The sequence below is a fragment of the Ipomoea triloba genome, chromosome 8, assembly GCF_003576645.1.
Source record: "Ipomoea triloba cultivar NCNSP0323 chromosome 8, ASM357664v1".
NCBI classification, from domain to species: domain Eukaryota; kingdom Viridiplantae; phylum Streptophyta; class Magnoliopsida; order Solanales; family Convolvulaceae; genus Ipomoea; species Ipomoea triloba.
The window spans coordinates 9,492,287-9,504,909 of NC_044923.1; the positions used below are offsets into that span (position 1 = coordinate 9,492,287).

At 33.3% G+C, this 12,623-nt stretch overlaps 1 protein-coding gene across 1 annotated transcript in view; it reads right to left on the reverse strand.

The window, feature by feature from the left end:
- Positions 1-9,454: 9,454 nt before the first annotated feature.
- The window catches only part of LOC116027672 (stearoyl-[acyl-carrier-protein] 9-desaturase, chloroplastic-like), a 4,370-nt gene continuing 1,201 nt past the window's right edge, over positions 9,455-12,623 (reverse strand). Inside the window, exons 2-3 of the mRNA XM_031269384.1 lie at positions 10,818-11,322; positions 9,455-10,321 (exon numbers count right to left, since the gene is read on the reverse strand). Of these exons, the coding sequence (XP_031125244.1) occupies positions 9,761-10,321; positions 10,818-11,322 (1,066 nt within the window). The 3' untranslated portion in view covers positions 9,455-9,760. The remainder of the gene's footprint in view (positions 10,322-10,817; positions 11,323-12,623) is intronic.

Below are 12,623 nucleotides of genomic sequence, written 5' to 3' on the forward strand. Positions count from 1 at the left end.
TACAAGTTCCCTTGAAATCCTACTCTGTCTAAGGAGTTGGTTTTTAATGGGCCTTATGCTATCATGTTAATTGCATAATTTGTTTTGACTTTTCAAAATCTATGCCGATGCGATAGTACACTTTTAGTTGATTAAGGAGTAGCCATAGCATCCTTAATTTAATTAACATTGTACATCAAGTTTTTCCGAAATCGCATAAAGTTTAGGCATCAATTGTGATTAATCATACTTAATATAATGAAATTTAGCCCACAGGCAATTTTGTTATATTTATATGATTGATCAGGTTAAAATACCAAACTATGACCATAATTTAGCCCACAGGCAATTATGTGTCGGCATATAGTTTTTGGTAGTTTTTTAACATTGAGAATAGAAATTCAACCTTGTACCCATCTCATTTCTATTCTAATTTTACAAGGTCCATTTTGCGTAAAAATTTAGCCCACAGGCAATATTTATTGCATTCGGATTTTGGATATGCATCATTTACATTGGTAATGTATGCAATTCAATTCTATTCATGCCTCAAAATTCTAATCCAAACCTTTACCTTTACAGCATTTCAATCCGTTACTCACACAGATTTGAACATCGAAGTTCCAGAACTTAGGGGCGACAACTATAAAATGTGGAAGGAAACTATTCTTCTTAATCTAGGGTGGAAAGACTTGGACTACGCTATTCACAATGAGCAACCGCCTGTCCCCACTAAGGAAAGTACCCAAGATGAGGTTGCGCTATATGAGCGATGGGATCGATCCAATCGGCTCAACACAATGTACATCAAGGCGAAAATATCTAATGGGATTCGGGGTTCTGTTAGTGAAAAGCATAAGGATGTCCGAGCATTGCTCAAGGCTATTGACGATCAGTTCATCACTTCAGAAAAGGCTTTGGCAAGCACCCTCATCATTAGATTCTCCTCTCTTCGTCTCACTTCCGTTAAAGGTGTGCGTGAGCACATCATGGAATTGCGTGACATTGTGGCTCAACTTAAGACTCTTGGGGTAGATATGTCGGATGACTTTCTCGTTTATTATGCTTTGTACACCCTACCATCATCAGACGGACCTTTTAAAATCTCTTACAACACACATAAGGAAAAATGGTCTATAAATGATTTAATGACCATGTGTGTTCAAGAAGAAGGTAGATTGGTGATGGAAATGGGTGAAAGTGCCATGCTGGCTACGGCACGTGAGAAATCTAAATCTGGCAAATCTCGAGGTTCCACTTCAAAGGCTAAGGGGAAAGGAAACATTCCACCTCAAGCTGACATAAAGAAGGTGCATAAGTGTTTCTTCTGTAAAAAGAAGGGACACATGAAGAAAGAATGCATCAAGTATAAGAAGTGGGTCGAGAAGAAAGGTAATCTATCCTCATTCGTTTGTTATGAATCTAATATGTCTGAAGTTAACGCTAATACTTGGTGGATTGATTCTGGTTCAACAATCCACATTGCAAACTCTTTACAGGGAATGCAAAATCTGAGGAAGCCGGTGGGAAATGAACGGACCATCTTATCAGGAAACAAGATGGGATCACAAGTGGAAGCTATTGGAACATGCAAACTTGTTTTAAGTAGTGGTTTTGTTTTGTTTTTGGAAAAGACATTTTATGTACCAAGTTTCTCCCGAAACTTGGTTTCAGTATCCAGACTTGTACCAATGAGTTTTTCATTTACATTTCAAGACAAAAGTTTGAATGTTTTTAATAAATCATCTCGTATTGGATATGGTACATTATCTGATGGTCTTTATCGTTTACATATATTTGTATCACAAAATAGCCACTTACAATGTCATTTTATGCTACTTTTTCGAACATTTTTTTGGATGAGGCGATCAACGGTGGTGAACAGTGGTCCACGCTGGCCTACATGCCACATCATTGTAATTTTACTAGTAACCTATTAGTTACTAGCTGGTAAACAAGACTTGTTTGATCAATTTTGACAAGTTTAAATGTTTAATTGCACCTTTTTTAAAATATATAGGGCCTTAATTGATATTTCGTGTAAAGTTCAAAGGCTTTTTTAACCCTTTTTCCCAAAAAATATCTCTAGCTAAAAGCAATGATCAATCAACATGTCATGAATTAGGGAATATGTACAATAGCACTATTAGTTAGGTGATTGTCACCATCTTAAGAGTTACAATTGGACTTGGGGTCACTCATACACCTAAAGGATGTCGACATTATAAATCATATGTGTTTCTTTATTTGTTTATTGCGCAATTCTTAACAAATATAATTCGAATATATAATCAAAAATACATTACTTTTCGACATAATATCAAATGTTAAATTATATCAAAATTACACATTTATTCTACCCATGGTGGAGTTATAAAGAGTCTAAGAGGAATTTATTACATTTAATTATATTGTAAATAATAATAATAATAATAATAATAAAAACAATAACATAAATATATAAATTAAAGTATTATTGTATATGGCTGCCCCTTTTTGATACATTGAAAAACAAAGAAATTTTTAAAATGTAGCCAACTTCAAACCATCGACATCATATCCACTAACATTTGTGTTAGATAAATCGACAAGTCTTTTTAAAGTTATAAGACCTCTACCGATATTTGTAAGTACATTAATTCTTCTTCTTATGTAGTATACGTTGTACTATTAGGATCGTTCCCATCCTACATCTATAGTCATTTAATAATTTTTTTTTCTCATGACTTGAACTCCAACTTGATCGTCCATTTGTTTTTGGTTGGCTTTAATTTAATGGCCAGCTCAAAGTGTGTCACTACCATAACGTCATGTGTATGAGCACCTAACACCAACTCTTTTTGCTCGACTTTAATGGCCACCTAAGAGCGTGTCACTATCACAATGCCTTGTGTATGAGCTCCAAAAGCTTCAACTCATACACACTCGCGACTCAAGCAACGGTTATAACTTCAAATGCTATTTNTTGGGGTAGATATGTCGGATGACTTTCTCGTTTATTATGCTTTGTACACCCTACCATCATCAGACGGACCTTTTAAAATCTCTTACAACACACATAAGGAAAAATGGTCTATAAATGATTTAATGACCATGTGTGTTCAAGAAGAAGGTAGATTGGTGATGGAAATGGGTGAAAGTGCCATGCTGGCTACGGCACGTGAGAAATCTAAATCTGGCAAATCTCGAGGTTCCACTTCAAAGGCTAAGGGGAAAGGAAACATTCCACCTCAAGCTGACATAAAGAAGGTGCATAAGTGTTTCTTCTGTAAAAAGAAGGGACACATGAAGAAAGAATGCATCAAGTATAAGAAGTGGGTCGAGAAGAAAGGTAATCTATCCTCATTCGTTTGTTATGAATCTAATATGTCTGAAGTTAACGCTAATACTTGGTGGATTGATTCTGGTTCAACAATCCACATTGCAAACTCTTTACAGGGAATGCAAAATCTGAGGAAGCCGGTGGGAAATGAACGGACCATCTTATCAGGAAACAAGATGGGATCACAAGTGGAAGCTATTGGAACATGCAAACTTGTTTTAAGTAGTGGTTTTGTTTTGTTTTTGGAAAAGACATTTTATGTACCAAGTTTCTCCCGAAACTTGGTTTCAGTATCCAGACTTGTACCAATGAGTTTTTCATTTACATTTCAAGACAAAAGTTTGAATGTTTTTAATAAATCATCTCGTATTGGATATGGTACATTATCTGATGGTCTTTATCGTTTACATATATTTGTATCACAAAATAGCCACTTACAATGTCATTTTATGCTACTTTTTCGAACATTTTTTTGGATGAGGCGATCAACGGTGGTGAACAGTGGTCCACGCTGGCCTACATGCCACATCATTGTAATTTTACTAGTAACCTATTAGTTACTAGCTGGTAAACAAGACTTGTTTGATCAATTTTGACAAGTTTAAATGTTTAATTGCACCTTTTTTAAAATATATAGGGCCTTAATTGATATTTCGTGTAAAGTTCAAAGGCTTTTTTAACCCTTTTTCCCAAAAAATATCTCTAGCTAAAAGCAATGATCAATCAACATGTCATGAATTAGGGAATATGTACAATAGCACTATTAGTTAGGTGATTGTCACCATCTTAAGAGTTACAATTGGACTTGGGGTCACTCATACACCTAAAGGATGTCGACATTATAAATCATATGTGTTTCTTTATTTGTTTATTGCGCAATTCTTAACAAATATAATTCGAATATATAATCAAAAATACATTACTTTTCGACATAATATCAAATGTTAAATTATATCAAAATTACACATTTATTCTACCCATGGTGGAGTTATAAAGAGTCTAAGAGGAATTTATTACATTTAATTATATTGTAAATAATAATAATAATAATAATAATAAAAACAATAACATAAATATATAAATTAAAGTATTATTGTATATGGCTGCCCCTTTTTGATACATTGAAAAACAAAGAAATTTTTAAAATGTAGCCAACTTCAAACCATCGACATCATATCCACTAACATTTGTGTTAGATAAATCGACAAGTCTTTTTAAAGTTATAAGACCTCTACCGATATTTGTAAGTACATTAATTCTTCTTCTTATGTAGTATACGTTGTACTATTAGGATCGTTCCCATCCTACATCTATAGTCATTTAATAATTTTTTTTTCTCATGACTTGAACTCCAACTTGATCGTCCATTTGTTTTTGGTTGGCTTTAATTTAATGGCCAGCTCAAAGTGTGTCACTACCATAACGTCATGTGTATGAGCACCTAACACCAACTCTTTTTGCTCGACTTTAATGGCCACCTAAGAGCGTGTCACTATCACAATGCCTTGTGTATGAGCTCCAAAAGCTTCAACTCATACACACTCGCGACTCAAGCAACGGTTATAACTTCAAATGCTATTTTAGATTAAAGTGGGGGTATAATTTTAAATTGAGTTAATTTTATTTTTGGTCCTAAATTTATAGGTGACTGTTCACTTAAAAAAAATTATTATAATATTCACTTTTAGTTTTAGTATTATTGTGACATGGTCATTTTGGATCTTTATCAACAAAACAGTTTAAATATCGTTAAACTCAAGGGAATTTCGTTCTTCAATTATGAACTTTTTCAAAAACATAAACATAAAAAAAATATAGCAGGTCAACCTACTTTGTATTAAAAAAGGGAAAAAAGCACTTTTGGTCCATCAATTAGTATCACATTTGAAATGTTATCCCTATCTTTCAATTTGAACAAATTTGGTCCCTCAATTATTGAGACGGTTGTCAATTCAGTCCTTCTGTTAGGTTATCCAATTAACACCGTTTATACCATGGGCAAATTTGGAATTTCACATTGAAAAATGCAATTTTAATTTGGTCCCTCACCATCCCAAGATTGATCTTTCGGAGGAATATTAAGCCAAATGGAAACAAAGTCCAATAATGAGACTTCCATCTGAATTACTTCAACTACCTCGTTACCGTCAACATAAAATAAAAAATAAAAAAACAAAACAAAACAAAACAATGACAATATAGATGACATATGTAAAAAGAATAGGCCATATTGTGAATACACAATTTTCTTTACGTTTCTCCACAACATTATAGATGTCGATTTTCTTTACGTTTATCTCCTGGGAACTACTTTTAAATTTTAATCCAAGAATCAAATTTAGAATTAGTTCAATTAACTTTCAGAGCACTGCACCCTTTACTTCCAAGTCAAAATCAATTACATGCAAAAATGATTTTGTTATTGTTAAGTTGGTTTTTTTTTGGGGTATTATGGAGTGGCAATTGAGGCATATTTTCACCATTGACAATTTGGTATCATCACCAACCTGGTATTCAAGATCGTCAGCAGCGACGAATAGAAATGGCTGGTGCTCATTATCATCTCCAGGACAACCGCCCGATGTTAAAATGTCACACAGAACTTGAATCCATCAGTTAAAAAGTCATATAAGCATTTCAAAAGGAAATGGCATTATTATTACAGGAAAAAAAAAAAAAAAAGGCAACAATATATATATATATATATATATATATATATATATATATATATATATATATATATATATATATAATTAACTAAGTATGAGTAAAGCAATCAGTGTAAACCAGTAAAATTGTATTCACTGAATTTTGGAATCAGATAATGTTGTTTTAATACTTTTTCAGTCAGCAAGCACAAACATTATTTTTGAAGTCTAAAAAATTGTGGGAGTAACCTGGTCTTGATGGTAGTTCCCTGGAGATAAACGTAAAGAAAATCGGCATCTATAATGTTGTGGAAAAACATAAAGAAGATTGTGTATACAATATATATGGCATGTTCTTTTTACATATGGCATCTATATATACTGTCATTTTTTTATGGTGACCGTAACGAGATAGTTGAAGTAATTGAGATCTTTATTTTACAGTGATTGCTTCCCCACCACAGAAATCAGCTAACTTAATCCGCTATCAACTATCAATCATTTGTCAAAACGCTCCATATTTACATATACACAGATGCATTCTTCTCTGCCAACGGCGTAGCGAGCGGAGCCTGCCTTAGAAACTCAGATGGAAGTCTCATTATTGGACTTTGTTTCCATTTGGCTTAATATTCTTCCGAAAGATCAATCTTGGGATGGTGAGGGACCAAAAGTGCATTTTCCAATGTGAAATTCCAAATTTGCCCATGGTATAAACAGTTTTAATTGGATAATCTAACAGAAGGACTAAATTGACAACCGTCTCAATAATTGAGGGACCAAATTTGTTCAAATTGAAAGATATGGATAACATTTCAAATGTGATACTAATTGAAGGACCAAAAGTGCTTTTTTCCCTAAAAAAAAATTGATCAAAATGTCTTTGTATTTAATGTCATTTCAATGATTTTATTGACAGATGATTAAAAATGGTCATGCCACAATAATACTAGGACCAAATGAGAATGTTCTAATAAAAAAAAAACTAAAAGTAAACTGTCACCTATAAATTTAGGACCAAAAATGGAATTAACTCATTAAAATTCAAATTCAATTACATTAGTGTTAATTACTTCTAACTCTCTTATATATGTGTGTTGGGTAGAAAATTGTTATATATACTTATGGCACGACACTTTTAAATCAACCACTTTTAGTCCTCCGACTTTGATGGCACCGTCATTTTTAGTCCTCAACTTTTAAATCAACCACTTTTAGTCCTATTACTTTTTGTTTCTAGCCATTTATGGTCCTTCCTTTACAATTGGACATCTAATGTCATTTTCTCAAGGACAATTCAGTCATTTCATAATTAATGTATTAAGTATTATGTTTTCTTCAGAATAATTGAAGAAACCCTATTCTCCACTCTCCTTTATTAACACTAAATTTTGGACAAATGACTGAATTGCCCTTGAGAAAATGACATTAGATGTCCAATTGTAAAGTAAGGACCATAGGTGGCTAGAAACAAAAAGTAAGAGGACTAAAAGTGGTTGATTGAAAAGTTGAGGACTAAAAGTGGCAGTGTCATCAAAGTCGGAGGACTAAAAGTTGTTAATTTAAAAGTTGAGGAATAAAAGTGGTGATGCCATCAAAGTCGGAGGACCTCCACTGGTATTTACTCCTTATGAAAAATTTCGTTTTTATTCTCTACTAATCAAAAAGTTCTCTAAAATTCTACCAACACTTCCGTCAAAACTATAAATGTTTTACGTTTAATTTGTTCTAATTCGATGAATAGTATATTTGAGTGCTCAAATATACTATTGTAATCCATTGTATCTTGTAAAGCTGACGTTTCAACGCTTCTAACACATTAATTCGAGAGAGAGCATATATATCAATTTTAAGAAAATTGTGAGTCTCACACGCCATAAATTAATCGAGAAATTAACAAACCAACTTTTTGAAAAAAAAAAATTAATTTCAAATTATTGTGTAAAATTCCTGCATCCACACCTAACTAACAATTATTTTTGCTTGACTTTTGATCACTTCAGAGCGTGTCACAACTCACAACCACAATGCCTTGTGTATGAACACCTAAAAACAACAACTACTCGAGCGAGAATCATTTTCGAGAATCATTTTCAATTCTGATCTGGAATTTCTAGAATGATGGAACATAGCATGCAAACTTTCAAGTGTACGTAGTATTTATGTGTAAATCATTTCTTGTTCCCCAGTGGATCTTTTTCTCAACTAACAAATGCATGTATTAAATAGCTACCATTGTTTGATTGCTAACAACTGTTGAAGTCTACTTCTATTTTCTAAACCAATCAAATATTCGAAGTCAACCAAAGACCTTGTGATCAAGTGGCATAGCTACGGCCCTCCCAAGTGAAAAGTCACAGGTTCGATCCAGATTGAGAAAGCATGTAAACAGAGTTCATAGTGTTAAAAAAAATATTCGAAGTCAATTTACTTATTAGAGAATTGAAGAACTAATATTACAAAACATGTTTATTTGTATAGTTTCTATTTTAAACACTGAAATATTGAAAAATGCTTTGTTTTTCTGACTTCGGATTAAAAAAAAAAAAACTACATTATTGCTACATTCATTACCATAATATATATATATATTTTTATTTATCACCATCTTCTAACTTCTCTATTATCATCTACTTGAAATATAAATTAATTATAAAATTTTTGGTAAACTTCATAGCTAGGTTATTGGTTTATATTTTTTAATTATTAAATATAAATTTGATCTAAATATTAGACGATAACATTTTACATATACTAGACTTGAAAGTAAAAATTATATATATATATATACACACACACACACACACTTATATATGCTTCACTTAAACGAAAAATATTTTAAATAACATATATAAAAAAAAATTCACTTTTTTGAATTTTTGAATTTGTATTAATTTTTAACGTTATACTCCCACAAAAATTAAATTTTGAAAATAAGTGTTGATTAAACATGTTATTTAAATTAAAATCAAAAATTAAATTTTGAAAATAAGTGTTGATTAAACATGTTATTTAAATTAAAATCATAGCCAAAGACATTATGGTCTAGTGGCATCCGGTTGCACCCCCACATAAGGGGATGGGTTTGAGTTTCAGTGGATGGTAATATTGGTTTTTTGTGCTTCATTTGGTTGAGAAAGTAGCTATGAAAAAGTGAAGTTGTCCACATCATTTTATCTTAATTCACATTGACGATAAGAATATTAAAATTTACATTGACAGTAAGAATACTAATGATACTGGAAAATATTTGTATGTAAGTAAATAAGTGCAATGACTCCTTAATCAATGTTGTGCTTCCTATTAAGTGCATTGGCTCTGTGTTAAGTGCACCGTTCCACATGTTCTTAGCTCAGCTCCTAGCCATTACTATTTGACTGCTTGTGGTTAAAGTAAGAGTGTTCCAGTTAGGTTCGGTAACTTATCCAATTATCTTGTCACACATCTTGACAATTTTAAGCATGTATTGCATCCATGCCCAAATGGTATAAAATGACAACAGTGGTTCTGAAAGACTGTAAACAACAGGGTTGCCTTAAGATTCATAGTTTATAGTTACATATGTCTGCAAGAACAAAAGGCCATTCCCAGAGGAGGACCATACAAAGAAGACAGGCCTAAAGACCGCGAAGCAGAACAATGGTATCTACAACACACACTGCATAATCATCCCTACCAAAATCTCTAACGATAGACGAACACAAAAATGCTGATTTCTATAAGACTGCAGCTAAAATATGCTACCGTCGCTTAATAGCCTAGAAGAAATTTTATGTTATTCAGAGTCGAAATGACCTCGTTCCCAGCACACTCAGAGCAGCACCCTTCTATCATATATCCAGCTGAATGGAATGGTGGGCGCTTGTTTGGCCCTCCCTTGAGCTCTCTCTTCCAGCCTTCTGATTCTAGGGGGCAACCGGCACACATATTCTTGAGCTTTTCTACCTTCAGATGATAGTCCGGTCAGATCTTCTACTTTCCATCTTCCCACAAGAAACTCCAGTATATCTGCGTAATCTTTAGCAGTGTAGACACCAAGACGCTGAGCCACCGCAGAAAAGTGATCGAAAAGGTTGTCATCACGGCCATCGTACATCAAATGCGCTGGCATCGAAATTTTCTTCTTCATCATATCCGCAAAAGCCAATACGGTTCCATCAGGGTCTATCTCGAAAAGCTTTTCTACTATCTTGGTATATGCAGTCTCATGGCGTTTCTCATCTGAAGCTATTGTGCCACAGATTTGGGCCAGTTTCAGGTCTCCATATTCCTTGGCATGTCTGGCTGTATTACCATGAGAGATAAAAGTTGCTCTTTCTTGAAAGGATGTATAGATAAATCCAAGGTAAGGACTGTTCTCTGTCCGAGGATCCTATAATGATTTATTTGCAAAAAAAAAAAAAAAAAGGTTAGCTTGAGAAATTAGTATTTGGAAAAGGAATGACAATGGATTTTGAGGCAGATAAAATCATGAATATCGTGAATATTTTGGATTTTGAGGCAGATAAAATCATGAATATCGTGAATATTTAAGTAAACATTTATACAACAGTACCAGAGCTACCGATATGTTTTCCATCCACAAAACCCCAATAAATGATTTTGCAGCAGGAATAAATCCACACGTGTATACATGCTTATTATTCAGATGGAGAAATGGTTCATGTTTAGATGAATTACCAAAGAACAAAAAACCTACTAATATTCACTAGCAGACAGACAGGTCAACATAATGTCTCTTGTCATCTACTGCTCTTCACTATTATAAACACATGTTTAATGAAGCTTCAGAGAGGAAAATTTTGGATATGGTTTAAATGGACATCAGAAAAATCAGTTAAAGAAAGCCTAAGTGATCAAAAACTTACCATTCCTGATCCAATCAAGTACTGAATTGTCTTCTCAATTGCTCTCATGTCAACTCGGCCAGAAAGGTAGAGATACTTATTAAGGAGGTCACCATGCCTGTTCTCTTCAGCAGTCCAGGCCCTTGTCCAAATAGCCCAAGAGGTAAGGCTTGCACCTGTTTCATCTCTAACCCCATCCAGGGTGTTAAGCATTGTTTGGTATGTTGGAAGGGCTTCTTCTGTGACCATATCCCCAACTAGAACAATAAAATAATCATCTGGAATTTCCACAGCCCTCTCCCTTAGTTCCTGGACTTGATCGTGAAATCCATCTGAAGCAGGGTCTGGTAGAAAATCCTGTGGTTGCCAGCACTTTTCAACTGGTTTCAGAAGACTCAATATATTTTGGTCAGCCCAATCCTCGAGTGCTCTGAAGATTTCAATTTTCTGTGCCGGCATAGAGTGTGTTACTTGAACATGCACCTCACGTGGAGGAGTAAAAGGCTTCTTCAAGTTCTCAACTTCACTAAAATTCATGAGGAGAGATGTAAGGATTTGATACAAAAGAAACAAATTACAAGAAAGCTGATTTAAAACTTCAAAAAAAAGTAAATTAGGAAGTCGATTCATGCTGAAGTAAATAAATCATAGCAAGCTGGCTCCAGACCTCATCTCACACTTGTCGGTACATGGAGATTCATAACAGTAAAGTGTGTACAACTTAAAGTAGCCTCTCTGTACAAGGATATAACCTACTACAGTCATAAACATTCACCATTTTAAATTGAGTATAATATTTAGCAACAATGGTTATTTCTTTTCTCCCAAGAAACTACTTGAAAACTTTAAGTCCCAATCACCATCCTTGAATAACTCAACTCAGCTCAACCAACTCATAAAGTCATAATATCAATCCAGTTAGGCTACCGTCCTTGAATAACTATACAGGTACAGCACAAGCTAAGGAAGACAAATTCAACTGACACCTAACTAAACAGACAAATTAAATGTTGAGTCACTTGGCTAGTTTTTTATTGACATAGAAAATGCAATTATTAAATCATTTTGAAAAGAAAAATAAGAATTATTAGTGAAAAAAACCCCAAGGCGAACAGATCAGTTAAACAACACTGGTCTAATTCAAAAGCTATCTACATATTCAAACCTATAAGTATAATAGAAATTATTAAACGATAAAGATAAAGAGGAGGAAAGGATGTTCCATAAAGCATGAGCATTGTATGAAAAATCTTGAAGGCATATAGGATGGCAATATGGCATGCACTTTCCTCCACAACATAATAAATTGATTAAATTTCTACAATCAGAAAGTGCACCATGTGAAATGAAGTATGTCAAGCCATACTCAAATGAGGATTCTATTTCACCACTTGACTGAAAAGGACAATTAATGAAATGTCAATCTGTATACCAATCAAACTATACAAACATGATGCATAACCACATTCACCCTTTGTGCTTAAAAAACTCAATATGAAGACAAAAGGAATTGCATAAATTGGAATACTTAACTGCACAAAAATGTTGGAAATATAAGGCAATTGAGAAAAAGTTAAATTAAAAAAAAAAAAAATCAAAACAGCTAGAGGCATTTCAGCAGAAAATGAAATATGCACATCAAATTTGCAGATTGCAATTAGACGTTTAGAAGGAAACCAAAAAGAAAAACCGGGAAACATATCTCAAATGTCACCATAAAAATATATATGTATCTCATATTTCAATAATTCTACTCTTCCAAAAAAAAAAAAAAAAAAAAAAAAAAAAAAAAAAAAAAAAAAAAAAAAAAAAAAAAACAAAAAAAAA